Source organism: Salmo trutta, chromosome 17 (genome assembly GCF_901001165.1).
Source record: "Salmo trutta chromosome 17, fSalTru1.1, whole genome shotgun sequence".
In the NCBI taxonomy this organism is placed as follows: domain Eukaryota; kingdom Metazoa; phylum Chordata; class Actinopteri; order Salmoniformes; family Salmonidae; genus Salmo; species Salmo trutta.
Window position 1 is genome coordinate 54607386 of NC_042973.1, and position 22644 is coordinate 54630029.

At 43.9% G+C, this 22644-nt stretch overlaps 1 protein-coding gene across 2 annotated transcripts in view; it reads right to left on the reverse strand.

The window, feature by feature from the left end:
* Nucleotides 1-502: 502 nt before the first annotated feature.
* The window catches only part of LOC115152435 (LHFPL tetraspan subfamily member 3 protein), a 73892-nt gene continuing 51750 nt past the window's right edge, over nt 503-22644 (reverse strand). Inside the window, exons 2-4 of one of the 2 annotated variants that reach the window (XM_029697313.1) lie at nt 18746-18982; nt 3068-3092; nt 503-2777 (exon numbers count right to left, since the gene is read on the reverse strand). In XM_029697313.1, the coding sequence (XP_029553173.1) occupies nt 3079-3092; nt 18746-18982 (251 nt within the window). In that variant the 3' untranslated portion in view covers nt 503-2777; nt 3068-3078. Of the gene's footprint in view, nt 2778-3067; nt 3096-18745; nt 18983-22644 lie in introns of both variants that reach the window. The other variant, XM_029697312.1, reaches the window with a different exon arrangement.

The window sequence follows — 22644 nt, forward strand, 5'->3', positions numbered from 1 at the left end:
CTACAACAAGAAAAACAACTTAAATACATGTAATTTTGTCTTTGAAACATATAATTGAAATACTGTAGAATTCCATTCATCCCTGCTTTTTCTGGGGAGTGCCAATATGGCCGCCTGGTGGCCAATACATAGCATCGGCAATCCAGGGTTTATATACATAATTGATGTAAACAGGGTAAGAAAACCGTACACTTGCTTGTCTGTCTCATGTCGAACTAGTGCTAGTTTCTATAACTAGACAGCATAGGGTGCCAAAGGTCCCATAACAAGATTTTATGTAACTAGGCAAGTCAGTTAAGAACAAACCTCAGCCAAACCCGACAACGCGGCCAGATGTGATACAGCCTGGAATCAAACGAGAGTCTGTAGTGACACCTCTAGCACTGAGATGCAGTGCCTTAGACCGCCGCGCCAACTCGGGAGCCCCCAGTGATCACTACTGCAGTACCCACAAAATCTATGCAAATCCATGAAAAAACACTGGGCAAACACACCATTGTTCTACAGTGAAAACCTTTATTAATCATATTCATATATTCTTTATAATAACTTTATTTATTCCATTGCCGTTACCCTTCTCTTCCATGTATTTGCTTAATGTTTGGTATCTGTAATATATTTACATTGGTGGTACATATAGACATACAGATGAGGCTGGGACAGGCCTTTCGTTCCTACAGTATTAACACTATTAGCTCACACCTCTTCCTTCTCATATTCACCCCCTTTCTCTTCCCCCTCTTTTTGCTCAGCTCATGATGGAGGTATAGGACTTAAATAACTTCACCAGGCCTTATAGATCAATCAATCAATCAATTACTACATATGACCCTCTCCACAATTAATATTACCTGCACGTCCCCATAATGAATTATGAACACATACTGAAAAAGAAACATGAGAGAGAGAGAGAAAGAAAGTGAGAGATCAAGAGAGGGAAATAAATAAATATGTACATGACTACATAGTATAAGACTCGTTATGAGATGAGGCTGGTGTGTTGGTACATTAAAAAGGTGCATTTAACAAACATACTCATACTGAAAAAACATGAGAGACAGGGAGAGAGAGAGAGTTGATGTGTTGGTACATTAAAAAGGTGCATTTAACAAACACACTCATTCATAAAAACATGAGAGACAGAGAGAGATAGAAAGAGAGAGACAGCTAGAAAGGGGGAGAGAGAGGGAGAGTGCAATAGAGAGAGAATGAGATGGAGAAAGAGCAAGAGAGAGAAAGTGAGCGCGAAAGCGAGAGATCAAGAGAGAGGGAAATACATAAATCTGTATGTTCGGGACTATATAGTATAAGAGTCGTTATGAGACTTGGTACATTAAAAAGGTGCATTTAAAAAACACACACAGGTTTTGTTCTTCTATCCTCGTGGGGACCTAAAATTGATTTCCATTAAAAATCATATTTTCCTTAACCCAAAACATAACTCCTAACACTAAATATAACCCTAACCTTAAACCTAACATAGCCTTTGTTCTCATGAGGACATGGGTAGTGTCTCCGCGGTGGACAATTTTCCTTATTTTACTATCATGGAGACTTTTGGGTATTTTAGATCCCCACAAGGATATTAGAACCAACCCACCCCCACACCCCTAAATTCACACTCATACAAACACACATTCACCCAACAGCTACAAGATATGGAGCAGACATACAGTCATATACCTCCCCCATCACAGTGAATAAGAATATACCATACCACAAACTACAAAACATTGAGATTGTCCTCAAATGCAAGTAGTGTGCAAAACGAGCTGAGCTGGGCATCGACGACGTACGCTTGAAATGGAGTAACAAACTGAATTCTAACAACAGTGCTTCTTTTATATTTTAGTATTTATACATATATTTCAGCCCCAACTTTGTAAAACTAGAATTATTTTCAGTGAATATCTATATACAGTAACCGTAGCCACTCACGTTAGACAACAGTGCTATAGTAAAGATGGCTATTGAGGAAGAGGGGGAGAATGAGGAGGAGGGATAGGTTTTGTTTGTAAGAGTTCACACATTATGTTGAGATATTGTAAAGTTACACCCAATATTACATGAGAATAGGTAATTTCCTTCTTTTCACAGCTAAAACATAAACACATATTCAGGAGATGGCATGGCATGGTACACTAATATACAATATCTACTGTTGCTCAACGTGTTAGCGTATGGATTTATTACAAGGTTAAAGTCTAAGGATATGTATTCACGTGTGACTTTACATGAGTATGTGTGTGTATTTGCTCACCCACATGCATTTATGTATGTGTGAACTGTACTACCTTGTTTGTGTATTTGTATCAGTATAATACTTCAACCTAGTACAACCCATCCATATTCTTGCAGATAATCCATACGTCTTCAATTGGTCAGTCAAAGTCTCTGTCCCTGTCTTGGTTGATTATCGGTTGTGTAAGGGTTGTCAGTCTCTGCTGGGGTTCTACAGGCACAGTGATAAGGGAGTAGTGTGGGGTAGAGATGCTCGATAGGGCTAGGACTATGAGCAGGACAGACAACAAAGACACACGTATGTACATACAGTATATATTATAAACTAGAGGGTGAGGGGTGGAATATTACAGTGTGAACGTGCAAGTGTGAATGGAGTGGAGGCGTCGAGTTCCATAGCTATCCTCTTCCCTCCTTTCTCCCCCTCTCTCTCTCTTTCTTCTCTCTCCCACAGCCATTGTGTGCTGTCCTCTTCTGGGGGTGATGTGTAAAAAGCTGGAGAGTGATGAATGGTGAACACACACTAGGAAACACACCTGGGGGGGAGAAAAAAAAGGGGACATGGTTAGGGTGTGACAAATTAAATTGTTTATGCACAGACATTTCAATTTACGACCCATTTCCTCTGTAGTCCCATAATAGCACAGTGAGGACACATTTACATTTCCATGCCAATCAAGCCTGTTGGAATCATATTCAATTAAATAGGACATGATAGTTTTATGCGAAGTGGCCCCCACTGCTAATTGAAATCATAAATGCATCTTTGGGAGCCAAAATGTAGTTTGTCAGTGAGGGCAGTTTCACTGTATGTTGGATCACTTACCTATGGATGTTTTAGGCATTCCCAGCTTCTGTGCGAGAAGAGAAGGGGAGAGGTATAGAGCCAGTGGGGAGAGAGAAAAATAGAGATTGTTTTAGCAAAAATACACTGATAAGTGGTGTGTATAATATCTATAACAACCAGCATTGTGTGTCACATGAGTGTAGTATGCGTTTCAAAGATACTTTTGCAATTAACCTCTCTCTCTCTCTCTCTCTCTCACTCACTCAGTTGTCTGGTTCCATTAAAACCTACACAGTGATCCCACTCCCCAACGGGGTTGTTTGCGTAAGGATAGAGTTATATCAAGAACCATTTTCATCTGAAGAACCCCTTTTGGAAGAAAGTATTGTTTGACGATTATTTGGGAGGCAAGAACAGTTCTACATAGAACTGTTCTGAATACGTTTTTTATAGTAAATGTTTTTCTGTTAAATGGTGCCTGAGCATTAGTGGTTACCTCAGTGCTTAAACTTCAACATTAGGAGTGGGTAATCTGATAAATGTAAAACGATAGGAAGATGTGAGAATGTTTAAAACTGTACCTATATGGGAATATTTGTGCATGTATCTGGTATTCCCTTAATAATTTTACATATACAGTACTTACAGTGCATACGTAAAGTATTCTGACCCCTTGACTTTTTCAACATTTTGTTACGTTGCAGCCTTATTCTAAAATCGATAAAATCGTTTTTTTGCCTCATCAATCCCATCAATTTTTGCCTCATCAAATTTATACTTTCTAAAAAACTTAAATATTACATTTACATAACTATTCAGACCCTTTACTCAGTACTTTGTTGAAGGATCTTCGGCAGCGAATACAGCCTTGAGTCTTCTTGGGTATAACACTACAAGCTTGGCACTCCTGATTTGGGTAGTTTCTCCCATTCTTCTCTGTAGATCCTTTCAAGCTCTGTCAGTTTGGATGGGGAGCGTCGCTGCACAGCTATTTTCAGGTCTCTCCAGAGATGCTTGATTGGGTTCAAGTCCAGGCTCTGGCTGGACCACTCAAGGACATTCAGAGACTTTTCCCAAAGCCACTCCTGCATTGTCTTGGGTGTGTGCTTAGGGTCATTGTCCTGTTGGAAGGTGAACCTTAGCCCCAGTCTGAGGTCCTGACCACTCTGGACTAGTCTCCCATTCCCTGCCGCTGAAAAACATCCCCACAGCATGATGCTGCCACCACCATGCTTCACCGTAGGGATGGTGACAGGTTTCCTTCAGACATGACGCTTGGCATTCAGGTCAAAGAGTTCAATATTGTTTTTTTTTTATCAGATAATCTTGTTTCTCATGGTCTGAGAATCCTTTAGGTGCCTTTTGACAAACTCCAAGCGGGCTGTAATGTGCCTTTTACTGAGGAGTGGCTTCCGTCTGGCCACTCTACCATAAAGGCCTGATTAGTGAGTGAGTGAGTGAGTGAGTGAGTGAGTGAGTGAGAGAAATTGCAGAAGTCTCATTGAAACGCATACTACACTTTTTTTCTTCTTATCATTATTCTTTAAAAAATTCTTCAAACTCTGTCAACTTGATCTCGCGTCGCGTGTGCAAGCGTTGCAAAATTGCACCCACACTGCTCGCGCACGTCAACGAGCGTCTGCGTTGCCAAGGGCTAAAATAGAAGTCATTCCTATTTCTGATGCAGATCGCGCTGCAAGTCCTGCCTCTCCCATCTCCTCATTGGTTTATAGAAGCAGGTACCCACGTGCCATCTCCTCATTGGTTATACCCAAGTGGGTGATTGAAAGACAAACTGTGTTGCCGGTTGGTGTAGTAATACTATGAAAGTTTAGATGCGAATCACCATATAAGTTCAAAGATGAAAAAGCCTGAAAAAGAGATGACTAGAAACGATTCGGTTGACCGTTTTATGTGTAGATTAATTGTCGGAGTAGAGGACCTTGTGCATTTCAGGTAAAATAACAACCTAATGTTTATATCCCAGGAAAATTAGCTAGCAACAGCAAGCTAGCTAAATAGGACAAATTAGGTAGCAAGTGCAAGCTAACTAGCTAAATTGCCATAAATGTTTAATGCTTTTCGACCTGTCCCCAAATTAATGTCATTGGTTCAGAGTTTGTTTTGATATTTTAACCTGCGTGTCGTGATCGCGTTTGGTGTAGGGGGACAAAATAAATGTATGCACGATGGCGCACACGCGCACAGCCGGTTTGGGTCCCGTGTAAGTCGCTAGTGGTCATCCAAAGTATGCAACAGTCACAATAGTGCGCCCCTAGCTTGTCTGAGAACTGCTGTATTCTCTGGTATTCATTTTCCCAGTCGGGTCGGATTTTCACACTGCATTTTGTGGTGTGCACAATGAGTGACGGGTTTTCTCAATGATGTTATTAGCTAGCTATTATAGCTAGGAGTCACAAGGGCAAAGGATTGAATGCATGCCAAAGCCAATGTTATTTTCCATGAATGGAGAGCTATGATAGTCAAAATTACACTTTTACAATCAATACACACCTTCATAGCCATAGCTCTCAAGAATCAAGACAAGGAGCCATGCCCATAATAATATTAGCTAGTTACCTAGTATAGGAGTCAGAGAAAGGCAAAGGACTTGCCAAATCCAAGGTTATTTTCCATAAAGAGCTATGACAGTCAAAATTCATTCTTTTACGCAGCTTTTTTATGCAAGTGTGATAACTAATGTACTAAAGCTATCATAACTTTCAGTGGTAATTTAAGCATGTAAATCTTGGTGGGGAATTATTTTTTTTGATGCATGCCAGCAAAGCCACTACACAACGCAACACTAAACAATACATTAATTGCAGCATAATGGTGACAAACGGTGCCCAAAAACTGTTAGGGCCTACATAAAGCTGACCACACCATACCACTGCTACACCTGGCTATCAGCAGAGACTTGTCTGGCAGCGAAACAGTTCATTCAGCCTCATTTACTGCCTTTTAAAAAAACATAGCTGATATGGCTGACTGGCTTAAACAAATGTGGTTTCTACAGACAATTGAGATGTACAAACTATGACATAAGGGGACGACGAGCGGATTAGAGGCAATCCGTAATTTCGATTAAGACATTAATGAGCGAGTTAGGACGTACATAGTCACAAACTATTTGTTCAGCACTTTTGAAATGTACAGCGACAGAAATCAGAACATGGGCCGTTCTTACAGTATTCTCCCTGTACACCAAGTCAGAACCGTAGGATAAAAAAAGGGGGCATATAAGCAGACAATGAAAGGTCTTACAATATTCACTGATGACAATTCTCTAAAACAGGTTATAGGCTACATGTGCACCACCAAGTCAGTTATGAGTTATGAGGGGAAAAGGGACCAAAGTCTGGCATTCTCTGGATACATGGTGCTTTCTAGACAACTGGGTACTCGGATAAAAACAAGGTCGAATCATGACGTCAGTTATCTTCAGTTCGGAGCCAATTTTTTTTTCAGAGTTCCCAGTTGTCTTGAACTCACTGAAGTCTGAGTGTCACGTCCTGACCATAGAAAGCTGTTATGCATCCAACCAGGACGGGTTGTGCCAGAAAGCTGTCACGCGACAGGGGGGTTTTCTAGTTTAGTTTTCTATGGTGTTATGTTCTAGTTTTGTATTTCTATGTTGGGTTTTGTTTGGGATGATCTCCAATTAGAGGCAGCTGGTCATCGTTGTCTCTAATTGGAGATCTGTCACAGCTGTTTGAGGAGCGGACCAAAATGCAGCGTGTTCGTAGTTCCACATATTTATTAAATGTGAAACTGAAATGCAATACACTTAAATACTTGAATATACAAAAACAACAAACCGTGACGCAGAGGAAAACACACTACTCAAAAGATAATAACCCACAAACAACAATGAGAAAAAACCCTACTTAAATATGATCTCTAATCAGAGGCAATGAGGATCAGCTGCCTCCAATTAGAGATCAACCCCAAACAATCCCAACATAGAAATAGAAAACTAGAACTTAAACATAGAAATAGAAAACATAGAACAACCCAAAACACCCCCTGTCACGCCCTGCCCTACTCTACTATAGAAAAGGACATCTTACTAGGGTCAGGACATGACAAGATCGTAGGTGTTTTTCCCACCTGGGTTTGTGGAAGATTGTTCTTGAGTTAGTGTATGTTTCACCTCTGCGTCACGGTTTGTTGTTTTTTGTTCTTTAGTTTATTTGTATGTACTGCATAGTTTCACAGTTTTATAAAGAAAATGTGGAACGATACACACGCTGCGCTTTGGTCCGCTCATTTATCCTACGACAACCGTGACAAAATCTCCCACCACCAAAGGACCAAGCAGCGTGGTCAGCAGGACAAATGGACATGGGAGGAAATCCTGGACGGGAGAAGACCCTGGAGGCAGGCCGGGGAATATCGCCGGGGAAAATCTGTGTCGCCAGTGCGCATTCACAGCCCGGTGCGATCTGTGCCCGTGCCCCACATTTGTCAGCTCAGAGCTCCTGGTCTCCAGTTCGCCTTCTCGGTCCAGGATATCCTGCGCCGGCTCTGCGCACTGTCACCAGTGCGTATTCACAGCCCAGTGCATCCTGTGCCAGCGCCCCGCATTTGCCGGGCGAAAGTAAGCATCCAACCAGGACGGGTTGTGCCAGTTCTACGATTGAGACCTCCAGTGCACCTCCACGGCCCTATGTATCCTGTGCCTGCCCCACGTACCCGGCCTCCAGTGAGTCTATCCAGCCTGGTACGCCCTGTGCCTGCTCCTCGCACTTGCCCTGAGGTGCGTGTCACCAGTCTGGCGCCACCTGTGTCAGCCCCACGCATCAGGCCTTCAGTGCGCATGCCCAGTCCGGGGTGTCCTGTTCCTGCTCCCCGCACTCGCCCTGAGATGCGTGTTACTAGTCTGCGCCACCTGTGCCAGCCCCACGCATCAGGCCTCCAGTGCGCATCCCAGTCCAGAGCTTCCGGCGACAGTTCCCAGTGCAGAGCTTCCAGGGACAGTTCCCAGTCCGGAGCTTCCGGCGACGTTTTGCAGTCCGGAACCTCCTAAGACGGCCCGCAGTCCAGTGTCTGCAGCGGTGGTCCGCAGTCCAGAACCTCCAGTGAGGATCCACGGTCCAGATCCTTCGGCGATGATCCAGAGTCCGGTGACACAAAAGCGAAGGGATCAGCGGGCGGAGCGGGGGTTATGCCCCGAACCGAACCGGAGCCGCCGCCTCTGCTGGAGGATCCGCGGGATGAGAAGGTTCTGCGTACTGCACCAGAGCCGCCATAGACATTTGTCACCCTCCCTTACCCTCCCTTTTTTTGTGCTTTTGGAGTCCGCACCTTTGGGGTGGGGTACTGTCACGTCCTGACTATAGAAAGCTGTTATTTTCTATGGTAGAGTAGGTCAGGGTGTGACAGGGGGGTTTGTTAGATTAGTTTTTCTATGTTATGTTCTAGTTTTGTATTTCTATGTTGGTTTTTGTTTGGGATGATCTCCAATTAGAGGCAGCTGGTCATCGTTGTCTCTAATTGGAGATCATACTTAAGGTGTTTTTCCCACCTGGGTTTGTGGGTTATTTGTCATTGTAGTTGGTCAGGGAGTGTTTGTTTTGTGTGGTTGGGTATTGTGGGTTTAGGTTCTAGTTTTCTTATTTCTATGTTTATCTAGCTTTTCTAGTTCCATGTGAGTTTTGTCAATGACCTTCAATTAGAGACAGCTGGTTGTTGTCTCTAATTGGAGGCCATATTTAGTTGTGTTTGTTTTCACTGGGTTTTGTGGGTGGTTGTTTCTAGTATAGTCTATGCACCTTACTGGCCTGTTTTCGCCGTTTGTTTTGTGTTGATTAAGTGTTTTCTTTAATAAATAAGAGGATGAGCACTTTAGCCCGCTGCGTTTTGGTCCCCATTCAACGACGAGCGTTACAGAACCACCCACCAAAGAAGGACCAAGCAGCGGAGGAAGGAGCAGCAAGAGAGATATTTGGAGTCCTGGACATGGGAGGAGATCCTGGATGGTAAAGGACCATGGCACCAGGCTGGGGAGTACCAGTACCTGAAGGAGGAGCTGGAGGAAGCTAAGCGGGAACAACGGAGGTATGAGGCATTATATCCTCCATTTCAGGAGGTGAGGAGGCAGCCCCTAAAAAATTGTTTGGGGGGGGGATACGGGGAGTTGGGCTGAGTCAGGGGGAGCCCTGACCTAACTTCCCGGGCATACCAGGGAGAGCCGTGGAGCAAAGAGGAGCCAGTCAAGGAATCAAGCGAGGAGCTTGACGCGAGATTCCGGAGAGAGGTACTGGTGGAAAGGGCATGTAGGAGCACCTGTGCTTACTATGGGGAGCGACGGAGCAAGCAAGCACCGTGTTATGCGGAGATACGCACAGTGCGCAGCTACAGCCCGGTGCGCTTGTTGAAAGCTCTCACAGGTGTCATGCTAGAGCCAGAATTGAGCCAGGACCGGTGATGCAAGTTGCAAGCATCAGACCGCCGGTGAGGGTTCATGGCCCAGTGTATCCTGTTCCTGCTCCTCGTACTCTTCCTCCAGTGCGTCAGCCCAGTCGAGTGCGTCCTGTCCCTGCTGTCCGCACTAGCCTTGAGGTGCGTGTTACTAGTCTGGCGCCTCCAAAGCCAGTCCCACGCATCAGGCCTCCAGTGCGCCTGCCCAGCCCAGTACGTCCTGTTCCTGCTCCTCGCACTAGCCCTGTGGTGCGGGTTACTAGTCTGGCGCCTCCTAAGCCAGCCCCACGCATCAGGCCTCCAGTGCGCAGTCCCAGTCCAGAGCTTGCGGCGACAGTTCCCCGTCCAGAGCTTCCGGCGACAGTTCCCCGTCCAGAGCTTCTGGCGACAGTCCCCCGTCCAGAGCTTCCGGTGACAGTCCCCCGTCCAGAGCTTCCGGCGACAGTTCCCCGTCCAGAGCTTCCGGCGACAGTTCCCCGTCCAGAGCTTCCGGCGACAGTTCCCCCGTCCAGAGCTTCCGGCGACAGTTCCCCGTCCAGTGCTTCCGGCGACGTCCTACAGTCCGGAACGACAAAGACGGCCTACAGTCCGGAACCGACAGAGACGGCCTACAGTCCGGAACCGACAGAGATGGCCTACAGTCCGGAACCGACAGAGATGCTCCTCAGCCAGGAGCCTCCAGCGACGCCCCTCAGCCAGGGGCCTCCAGCGACGCCTCTCAGCCCAGGGCCTCCAGCGATGGTCCCCAGTCAGGAGCCTCCAGCGACGCCTCTCAGCCCAGGGTCTCCAGTTACGCCTCTCAGCCCGGGGCCTCCAGCAACGCCTCTCAGCCCGGGGCCTCCAGCGACGCCTCTCAGCCCAGGGTCTCCAGCGACGCCTCTCAGCCCGGGGCCTCCAGCAACGCCTCTCAGCCCGGGGCCTCCAGCGACGCCTCTCAGCCCGGGGCCTCCAGCGACGCCTCTCAGTCCGGGGCTTTCAGCGACGCCTCTCAGCCCGGGGCCTCCAGCGATGCTGCGCAGCCCAGAGTCTGCTGAACGGGAGCTACGGCCAGAGCCACCTCCGTGGTGGGAGGATTGGGAAGGGGGGGGGTGAAGCACAGGAACCGTCGTTGACGGTGGCCACCCTCCCTTCCCTCCCTTTAGGTTTGGGGTTGTTTTTGTGGGTTTTGATTTGAGGTGCATTCAGGGTCTGCACCTTTTTTTGGGGGGGGTACTGTCACATCCTGGCCAGTAAAAGGGGTTATTTGTCATTGTAGTTGGTGAGGGCGTGGCAGGGGGTGTTTGTTTTGTGTGGTTGGGTATTGTGGGTTTAGGTTCTAGTTTTCTTATTTCTATGTTTATCTAGCTTTTCTAGTTCTTTGTGAGTTTTGTCAATGACCTCCAATTAGAGTCAGCTGGTTGTTGTTGTCTCTAGTTGGAGGCCATATTTAGTTGTGTTTGTTTTCACTGGGTTTTGTGGGTGGTTGTTTCTAGTATAGTCTATGCACCTTACTGGCCTGTTTTCGCCGTTTGTTTTGTGTTGATTAAGTGTTTTCTTTAATAAATAAGAGGATGAGCACTTTACCCGCTGCGTTTTGGTCCCCCTTCAACGACGAACGTTACAGTATGTTTCACCTCTGTGTCACGGTTTGTTGGTTTTTGTTCTTTAGTTTATTTGTATGTATTGCATAGTTTCGCAGTTTAATAAAGAAAATGTGGAATGATACACACGCTGCGCTTTGGTCCGCTCATTCATCCTACGACAACCGTGACACTGAGATTTCCAGTTTCCAGTTGAGTTCCCCCGCAAAGCAGCTTCAACAGTCAGTAAGAGTGTCCATGATTGAGTCTTTGAAAGAAGAGATAAAACTGTCCAGGTTGAGTGTTTGTTGCAGCTCGTTCCAGTCGCTAGCTGCAGCGAACTGAAAAGATGAACGACCCAGGGATGTGTGTGCTTTGGGGACCTTAAACAGAATGTGACTGGCGGAATGGGTGTTGAATGTGGAGGATGAGAGCTGCAGTAGATATGTCGGATAGGGTGGAGTGAGGCCAAAGAGGGTTTTATAAATAACCATCAACCAGTAGCCAGATGACCAGTTTACAGAAGAGTTTAGATTGTAGAGATGTGTGCTATCAGGAACATTGGTGGCAAATCTGATGGCCGAATAGTAAAGAACATCTAGCCACTCGAGAGCACCCTTACCTGCCGATCTATACATTTATAGATCGTCATCTGAATCAGGTTAGTTTGGCAGCTGGAGTGAAAGAGGAGCAAATACGATAGAGGAAACCAAGTCTAGATTTAACTTTCGCCTGCAGCTTTGATATGTGCTGAGAGAAGGACAGTGTACAGTCTAGCCATACTCCCAAGTACTTGTATGAGGTGACTACCTCAATCTCTAAACCCTCAGAGGTAGTTATCACACCTGTGGGGTGTGGGGCATTCTTCTTACCAAACCACATTACCTTTTGTTTTGGAGGTGTTCAGAACAATGTTAAGGGCAGAGAAAGCTTTTTGGACACATAATCCGGGGAGTGGCCAGCTGAGTATAAGACTGTATCATCTGCATATACATTGATGAGAGAGCTATGTTTTTGATGTAAATTGATAAGAGCGTGGGGCCTAGGATCGAGACTTGGGGTACTCCCTTGGTGACAGGCAGTGGCTGAAACGGCAAATTTTCTGACTTTATACACTGCACTCTTTGAGAGAGGTAGTTAGCAAACCAGGCCAAAGACCCCTCAGAGACACCAATACTCCTTAGCCGGCCCACATAATCGAGTGGTCTACCATATCAAAAGCTTTAGCCAAGTCAATAAAAATAGCAGCACAACATTGCTTAGAATCAAGGGCAATGGTGACGACATTGAGGACCTTTGAATTTGCAGTGACACAAACATAACCTGAGCGGAAACCAGATTGCATACCAGAGAGAATACTATCGACATCAAGAAAGACAGTCAGTTTTTCCAACACTTTTGATATACAGGGCAAAACAGAAATAGGCCTATGACATAAGATCAGCTTGATCTCCCCCTTTAAACAAAGGACGCACCGTGGCTGCCTTCCAAGCAATGGGAACCTCCCCAGAGAGGAGAGACAGGTTAAAAAGGTCAGAGATAGGCTTGGTGATGATAGGGGCAGCAACCTTAAAGAAGAAAGGGTCTAAACCATCTGACCCAGATTTTTTGGGGGGGTCAAGTTTAAGGAACTCCTTTAGCACCTCAGACTCAGTGAACACCTGCAGGGAGAAACTTTGTAGTGGGGCAAGGGAAAAAGAGGGTGGAGCATCGGGGTTAGTCGCATTAGACGAGGTGGGAGATTAGGAAATGTTGAACGGGCAAGGAGGCATGGCTGAGTCAAATAGGAATCCTGACTTAATGAAGTGGTGATTAAAGAGCTCAGCTTATCTTGTCAGATAAGAACCACATCCTCAACATTAAGGGACATGGGCAGCTGTGAGGCAGAGGTTTTATTCTCCAGGTCTTTAACCATTTCCAGAACTTCTTGGGGTTAGACCCACAGAGAGAGAACTGCTCTTTAAAGTAACTAACTTTGGCCTTCTGGATAGCCTGAGTGCACTCATTTCTCATTTGCTTGAACGAGAGCCAGTCTGCCTGAATATGTGTGCCGAGCTTTTCGCCAAATGCAATTCTTGAGGTGGAGTAACTCTGCAAGATCACGGTGGAACCAGGGGCTACCCTGTTGTTATTTCTCATTTTCTTTATGGGGGCATGTATGTTAACAATACCACTGAAAATTAAAATTAAGAAGGTCCAAGCGTCTTCGACAGAGGAGATGAAGCTGATTCTAAACCAATTTACAGAGGCCAAGTCATGAAGGAAGGCTTGCTCATTATAGTTTTTTAGCAAGCGTCTATGATAAATCAGGACAGAGCAGCCATTACGAACACAGGCTGTAAAACAGTGATTACTAAGGTCATTACAGAAAATACCAGACTGATACCTGTCAGGATTATTTGTGAGGATAACATTGAGGAAAGTAGCCTTTTCTGGGTGTTAGGAGTCATACTTTGTGGGATTGGTAATAATCTGAGAAAGATTTAGGGAGTCCCATTAGGACTTGGTCAGGTAATTTAAGCATGTCCCAGTTTAAGTCACCTATCAGGACAAATTCAGACTTAGTGTAAGGGGCCAGGAGAGAGCTTAGGGCAGGTAGGGTATAGGCCGGTGCTGATGGAGGACGATAACACCCAGCAACAGTCAACGTAGAGCTTTTTTAAAGTGTAATGCTTAAAACCAGCAAATCAAATTGTTTGGGGACAGACTTGGTGGAGACAACTGAGCACTAAAGGTGATCCTTGGTAAAGATTGCCACTCTCCGACCTTTGGAAGATCTGTCTTGCCAAAAAAGGTTATAACCAGAATGTTTAGCATCAGTATCCAAAACACTCTTCCTTAACCACGTCTCAGTAATGACCAACACATCTGGATTGGAGCTGTGAACCCACACTTTCAATTGATCCATTTTAGGTAATAAGCTTCTAGTGTTAATGTGCAGAAAACCCAGGCTTTTACAAGAGCAGAAATCGGTGAAGCAGATATCAGAATTGGGGCTAGCAACAGTAGATGGGCCAGGGTGTACATGCACAGATTTCTTGTAGAAAATATGAAGTTGAAGTTGTATCTGGTCTGTCTCGGTTCCAGGTTGGATGGTGTCCTCAGTTGCTGTTTGTTTGCCAGAGCACCCTCTGTATAGCTAGGGAAAATGAATCCTTGGTAGTAGTAATCCGTCCAGGTAATTTTGTCCAAAATTAGGTTGTAGGTTTGGAGTTTTGAATCTGGAGTGAAGGTTATGCTGTGGAGGGTAGTATCCTGTATATGTCCCTGTAAGTTTATCTAACTTAAAATCTATTTTTTGGAAAACAAAACATGTTGAAAAATGTTAGAGCTCACACGCAGCTGTGTCTCTCTCTCTATCCCTTCCTTTGTCTCACGTTATCTACCTTTCTGGCTGACAACGTAAATATTACAACATGTATAAAAAGTGTACCTGTTCTGAAGACATTGTTGCTCAAATGGAATTGAGTTATCTTCAATCTTGTCCGTAACTGTTGTCGCACAGTCTCAAATTTCCTGACTCTTTTGGGTTGTCACTAGATAACACAGCCACAAAGTCTCAGAGCGGATGTTGATGCTACTTCATCCCAGCTTCGAATAACAATGAGAGCTGGAGTTTCTGGGATATCATGTTCAAATCAACAACAAAAAATACTGCATTCTTGCCAGAGGGGTCTTCAAAAACACCTGTACACATAGTTATGCAGTTCATGTTTAATTGCTTTGTTGCAAACAGGATACATGTTTTGGAATAATTGTATTCTGTACAAGCTTCTTTCTTTTTACTCTGTCATTTAGGTTAGTATTGAGTTAGGATCTTTGTAGTGACTGGGTGCATTGATACACCATCCAAAGCCTAATGAATAACTTCACCATGCTCAAAGGGATACGCAGCATCTGCTTTTTTTGTTTTTACAAATCTACCAATCGGTATCCTTCTTTGCGAAACATTGAAAATCCTCCCTAGTCTTTGTGGTTGAATCTGTGCTTGAAATGCACTACTCGATTGAGGGACCTGTGTAGGGTTCTAGAGATGGTGTAGTCATTCAAAAATCACATGAACCCCTATTATTGAACACGGAATGAGTTCATGCAACTTATTATGCATGGACTCACTCCTGAACTTATTTAGGCTTGCCCTAACAAAGGGGTTGAATACTTATTGCCTAAAGACATTTCAGCTTTTCATTTGAATTAATTTCTAAAATGTTCTACAAAGAAATGTGGAGTTTGACATTATGGTGTATTGTATGTAGATAAGTGACACAAAATCTCAATGTAATCCACTTTAAATTCTCAACAAAAGTAAAGGGGTGTGAATACATTCTGAAGGCACTGTATATGGTTCTACTTACCACATTTTATTTCTAAGAGTGTACTCTCATATGTGTGTGTTTTATCATGCATCTGCACATGAGTGTGTGTGTGTTGTCATGACTCTCCTGTGAGGATCCAAGGATCAGGTTACGGTGGATCAGCGTCAATAGGGGGGATACTGGGGTTTTATGATACCTCACGTCGATCGCAAACTTTAGGCAGCCGATGATTCCTTTTGGGGTCTAATGTGGGTAAATGGAATGTCTCTTTGTGTTACAGAAGAGTTTGCTGCCTAAAAACTTCAACATCAAACAATGGACACTGGGACAATATATTTCAACATTCGAATGGAATATGGAAAATGTATGTCTATTTTGTGATGTCATTAAAATTATTATAAACACGTTATAACGAAAACATTGTAACTTCAAGAGCTTTTACACTGTGTTTATTAGGTTTACATTCTTTACGTTGTGTAGAAAATATCAAGGATAAAAATAATATTTTTGTGATTTTAGTTTTCTAACGAGATCATAGTAATTCTGATACCTTGCCTCGTAACTATCCACTCCCCAAGGAGCCCAGAGAGTGTGTGAGAATGAGGAAAAAGCCCCCGTTTTACCCGAGGATATAAAAACATTGAGTTAAGAATTAACAAACTAAAACGGACCACAGCTGCAGCGAGGTCTACGATAGTCACGACACCAGAATGCAACATGAGGTTTAAGAAGACAAAATAACCTCTTAACAATCAATGCTATGCTTGAGTAGCTGTACTGTATCTAAGAAGGTGATTTTAAGTAGGACCATCCAGTTATTCTCTTCAAATCATTGTTTCCTACACTGCTTTCATTACCACTCTGGGATCATCGACACGGCTGATTAGCCATCCTCAGGAGACTACTCTTCCAGAAATAGTACAAGTAAACAGACAAGATGGACATTGTGACCTCTTGTGGACAATCAGAGACTTACACCAGAGAACAAAGGAGAAGGCCATCCGAAATAAGAAGGCCCAATTGAACCCTCCTCACCAAGTGGAACCCTGTCCACGAAGGCCTGGGCCCAACAGAGATACCCGATGAAGATCTTCAACACGTAAATACATGCATTACTTCTTGCCCAAAAGAGCGGCAGTTCGGGGCAAGGTATTAGGGTTACTGTGAGCATAGTTCCCAAATGTATCCAAGTGTAGATTCTCTTTCTCTCACTCTCTTTCTCTCTCTTTTTAATTCTCCGTCTTGTGTAACAAGTGTCATATTGCGTCCGTTAGTCCGCTAGGGACTTGTTGTCGTCGTATTAAGTTTACAATCAATAACCTATACCGTGTGTGTGTGTGTGTGTGTGTGTGTGTGTATCTTGTGTTATAATTTAGTGTTAGTAAATAAATTATCAAATCAATGTGTGGTATGGAGTGATCAGTGAGACCCGGGTTTGTGCAGTTTTACAAAGTCTACGACGTTCAGAACGAGAGTGATATGAGGAAATTATTCATTTGTGACTAATGATATCTATATATTCTTTAGGTAACTCATTAACCTGTTAGGGCTAGGGGGCAGTATTTACACGGCCGGATAAAAAACGTACCCGATTTAATCTGGTTACTACTCCTGCCCAGTAACTAGAATATGCATATAATTATTGGCTTTGGATAGAAAACACCCTAAAGTTTCTAAAACTGTTTGAATGGTGTCTGTGAGTATAACAGAACTCATATGGCAGGCAAAAACCTGAGAAGATTCTGACCAGGAAGTGGCCTGTCTGACAAGTTGTTGTTCTTCTTGCCTCTGTTTATTGAAGACTGAGGATCTTTGCTGTAATGTGACACTTCCTACGGCTCCCATAGGCTCTCAGAGCCCGGGAAAAAGCTGAACGATATCGAGGAAGCCCCAGGCTGAAACACATTATCGCTTTTGACAAGTGGCCGATCAGAGGACAATGGGCTTAGGCGCGTGCCCGAGTCGACCCCGTGCTATATTTTCTTTCGTCTGTTTACCTAATTGCAGATTCCCGGTCGGAATATTATCGCTTTTTTACGAGAAAAATTGCATAAAAATTGATTTTAATCAGCGGTTGACATGCTTCGAAGTACGGTAATGGAATATTTAGAAATCTTTTGTCACGAAATGCGCCGTGCTCGTAACCCTTATTTACCATTCGGATAGTGTCTTGAACGCACGAACAAAACGCCGCTGTTTGAACATAACTATGGATTATTTGGGACCAAACCAACATTTGTTATTGAAGTAGAAGTCCTGGGAGTGCATTCTGACGAAGAACACCAAAGGTAATCAAACTTTTCTAATAGTAAATCGGAGTTTGGTGAAGGCTAAACTTGCTGGGTGTCTAAATAGCTAGCCCTGTGATGCCGGGCTATCTACTTAGAATATTGCAAAATGTGCTTTCACCAAAAAGCTATTTTAAAATCGGACATATTGAGTGCATAGAGGAGTCCTGTATCTATAATTCTTAAAATAATTGTTATGCTTTTTGTGAACGTTTATCGTGAGTAATTTAGTAAATTGTTAGTAAATTCGCCGGAAGTTTGCAGGGGGTATGCTAGTTCTGAACGTCACATGCTAATGTAAAAAGCTGCTTTTTGATATAAATATGAACTTGATTGAACAAAACATGCATGTATTGTATAACATAATGTCCTAGGGTTGTCATCTGATGAAGATCATCAAAGGTTAGTGCTGCATTTAGCTGTCTTCTGGGTTTATGTGACATTATATGCTAGCTTGAAAAATGGGTGTCTGATTATTTCTGGCTGGGTACTCTGCTGACATAATCTAATGTTTTGCTTTCGTTGTAAAGCCTTTTTGAAATCGGACAGTGTGGTTAGATTAACGAGAGTCTTGTCTTTAAAATGCTGTAAAATAGTCATATGTTTGAGAAATTGAAGTAATAGCATTTCTAAGGTATTTGAATAACGCGCCACAGGATTCCACTGGCTGTTACGTAGGTGGGACGATTTCGTCCCGCCGGCCCTAGAGAGGTTAAACAACTTTTCCCTTGGTGCCCCAAATTCCTAATGAGTTAATTGTTACATGATTCATTTAATCGAGTATCAATTAAACATAGTTAGTTGATGAAATAAATAACTGTCATCAGATTAATGATAGTCATGTCACGACAGTGTGTGTGTGTGTGTGTGTGTGTGTGTGTGTGTGTCTGTGTGCTGTTTGTGTGCTGCTTGCTTGCAGTGTATTCTACACTGCTTATAGGAACCACACAGCGCATAATTTGCTCCAAAATGCTCCTATTGCTCCACCATACCTTTATTTGGTTAGTTCCCTACCACTTTGATGAAGACATTGTCAAGTAACTATCCAAATAAAGGTATGGTGGAGCAATAGCGTGTACGGGTCCTAATGCGTCCTAATGGACTGCATTGACTATTCTCCAGTATTACCCTTGCTCTCGGCCAGCAGTTCCTCGGTCATGAGTCCGTCCTGCCTGTTGCCCAATACGAAGGCCAGGAAGGAGAGCATGAGGGCATTCAGGACCCCCATGATAGCCAGGATGTAAGCCCAACGCATAGAGCATGCTCCCAGGGAGTACTTGTCTGTCTGCTCACCGCACATCCTCCGCACCTCATCACTGTCCCAGCCATCAGGGTAGATTATACAGCCCATCACCAGACACACACCTGGAGGGAGGGAGGAGAGGAGGAGGGGGGAGAAGGGGTGAAGGGAGGAGAGGAGTAGGAGGGGTGAGGGGATGAGAGGTGGGAGGAGAGGAAGAGGAAGAGAAAGATGAGTAGGGGTATTGCGAAGGAAAGTAGTGGAATAAGGAGGGTTGAGAGAGAGAGAGAGAGAGATACAGAGAGAGAGTGATAGAGAAAAAACAAATATTATTTCCAGTTCTTTAAGTCTTTGCCCTTCTATCATCACCTAGCAGGCTTCTCCCTGTTTGCTATTAATGCATTCATCTATCGATCTCTTCTCCAGACCTCTGCTCTCCTGGGAACCACAAGAGTTTATATCTGCAAGCTCGCAGGGGGAAAGTGGATACCTAGTCAGTTGCACAACAGCAACAAGGCTGAAAAGTTTTGCCAGACGCTAAGAGTAACAGGAGGTTGATGTTATGAAATCATTCCTCCAAGTCTTTCCCTGCTATCTTCTATATGTGTGATGGTCAGTGAACTGACAGTCTGGGCTGAGCTAGACTGTTAGTTTGTCTTGTTCTGCTACATGACATATTCATACCCACTCTCAGAAACTCCATGCATAGTACACACACACACTGAAGAGACACACAGACCATGCACAAATGTGCTCCTTTGAATTTGACTTTCACCCCTTCGCCACTCCATCTTCAATATTAAGCAGCTTCTTCTTGATAGCGGTTTGGTTTTCGCCCAAGGGGAAGAATATCCCTGATCTTCAACTTGGATGAGGTGTATGTGTGTGTTCGTGTGTGCATGCATCTGTGCGTGCGTGAGAGTGTGTGTTTGTGTGTGCGTGAGAGTTTGTGTGTGTGTGTGTGTGCATGTGTGCATGCGTTAGAGTGTGTGTCTGTGAGTTGATGCTGTGGCAGTAGAAGAAGAAGGTGGAAAAGGAGCTGACTGCACAGTTACCCAGAATGCATTTCAACATTAATAATACATGTTCCTCCACTTCCTCACCCCCACAACTTCCCTCACATCCCTTGACACTGTTTGTGTGTGTGTGTGTTTGAGTCTGTATATGGGTGTTTGTGTGTGTGTCTGGCTGGGTGGGTGGGTGTGTGTGGGTGTGTAGGTGTGTTGTCTTCATGATACAGTGTAAATGAGGATGTGTATGTGAATTTGGACTCTCATGCTCTCATCTCCTTCCTTTCCCTAAATCTTCCCTTTAGCACTTTGACCTCCTCTCCTTCCTCTCACAATGGTTTTGGTTCTACAGAAGAGGGAAAGGAACTACAACTGAGCTACTTTGCTCCACGAGCACAGTACTGCTGCGGTCTTTAATATTCCTGAAAGACATCAGGAGGGAGTGAGAGGAGAGAGAAGGAGAGGAAGGAGAGAGAGTGTTTGTGAGAAAGGATAAGGCCAGACAGAGAGAGAGAAAGAATAGTGATAGACAGAGAGAGAGAGAGAGAGGATACAGTCCGACCGAGAGATAGCGACAGAGAGGGAGAGGATAGCGACAAACAGTGTGTGAGAAAGAGAGGATAGTGACAGAAAGAAAGAGAGAGAGGATAGCAACAGACAGAGAGTGAAAAAAAATGAGAAGGAAAGAGCAGAGCTGTATGCTGCTGCAGAGCTGCAGTCTAACTGCAAACCAAAAATAACTTAACATAACCCGGTTCTATGATATTATGAGCGAGATCGCACATGATGGAATGGAAGATCCAATCACACAACGTCTGTCGTAGACAGACAGGAGCAACGGCCAAAAGTGGACCACTCCACTTCTCATATAAGGTGCCGTAGTCCGCTCTTATCTACTTGTATGTACATGTTCGTCTTTCTTACACAAAGCGTGAAGAGACCTCACTCTTAACTTCTCTAGGGTAGGGGGCAGTATTTTGACGTCCGGATGAAAGGCATGCCCGTAGTAAACTGCCTGCTACTCAGGCTCAGAAGGTAGGATGTGCATATTATTAGTAGATTTAGATAGAAAACACTCTGAAAGTTTCTAAAACTGTTTGAATGATGTCTGTGAGTATAACAGAACTCATATGGCAGGCAAAAACCTGAGAAAAATCCAACCAGGAAGTGTGGAAATCTGAGGTTTGTAGTTTTTCAAGTGATTGCCTATACAGTATACAGTGACTTAGGGTTCATTTTGCACTTCCTAAGGCTTCCACTAGATGTCAACAGTCTTTAGAACCTTGTTTCATGCTTCTACTGTTACTGGGGAGAGAATAAGAGCTGACTCAACAAGTGGACTGCTTGAGACCAATGAGTTGTTTACTGCGCGGGCATGCAGGCACGCCGTTCCTTTTTTTTCTCTGTAATAATACGCTATTGTCCAGTTGGAATCGAATTGTCTGGTTGGAATCTAATATTTATGATAAAAAGACCATAAGGATTGAGTGTAAACATCGTTTGACATGTTTCTACGAACGATAATGGAACTTTTGACTTTTCGTCTCGGGTTTTGCGCTCACGCATTATGCCTTTGGAATAGTGATCTGAACGCGCAAACAAAACGGAGGAATTTGGACATAAATATGGAGTTTATCGAACAAAACGAACATTTCTTGTGGAAGTGGGAGTCCTGGGAGTGCATTCCGACGAAGATCAGCAAAGGTAAGTGAAGATTTATAATACTATTTCTGAGTTTTGTTGACTTCAGAACTTGGCGGGTAACTGTATAGCTTGCTTTGATGGCTGAGCTCTGTACTCAGAATATTAAACAATGTGCTTTCGCCGTAAAGCTATTTTGAAATCTGACACAGCGGTTGCATTAAGGAGAACTGTATCTATAATTCTTTCAATAACTGTTGTAAATTTTATCAATGTTTATGATGAGTATTTTTGTAAATTGATGTGCTCATTCACCGGCTGTTTTGGAGGCAAAACATTTTCTGAACATCACGCGCCAACGTAAAATGGGGTTTTTGGATATAAATATGAACTTTATCTAACAAAACATACATGTATTGTGTAACATTGAGTCCTGGGAGTGTCATCAGATGAAGATCGTCAAAGGTTAGTGATTAATTTTAGCTGTATTTCTGGTTTTTGTGACGCCTCTCCTTGCTTGGAAAATGGCTGTGTGGTTTTTCTTGTCTCAGCGCTGTCCTAACATAATCTAATGTTATGCTTTCACCGTAAAGCCTTTTTGAAATCGGACAATGTGGTTGGATTAACGAGAAGTGTATCTTTAAAATGGTATATAATAGTTGTATGTTTGAGAAATTTGAATTATGAGATTTTTGTTGTTTTGAATTTGCCGCCCTGCTATTTCACTGGCTGTTGAATAGTGTGTCCCGTGGGTGGGAGCGTCCCACATACCCCAGAGAGGTTTTAACCTATCATAAAACTGGGGTTTTGTTAAGTAACCCTAAGTTCTATTCCAATTACTCGTTCAGTGTTTTACTTCTGGGGATATAGTGCTCATATACACTCTGAAGTCAAGTCTAGACAGGATCAACCCTCAAAAGTCCCGACAACAAGCACTATATGTGCTAACAAGGGGCGCAGAGACGTCCAGTTGGTAGAACCTCATCAAGGTAAAATGGCGCCAGAAGTTTTATGTGCCCCTAACGATTGTGATTTTTTGTTTGTTTATCTGCGTTGATTGCAACTTATTTTTGTACATAATGTTACCGTCTCTTATGACCGAAAATAACTTCTAAACATCAGGACTGCGTAATCCT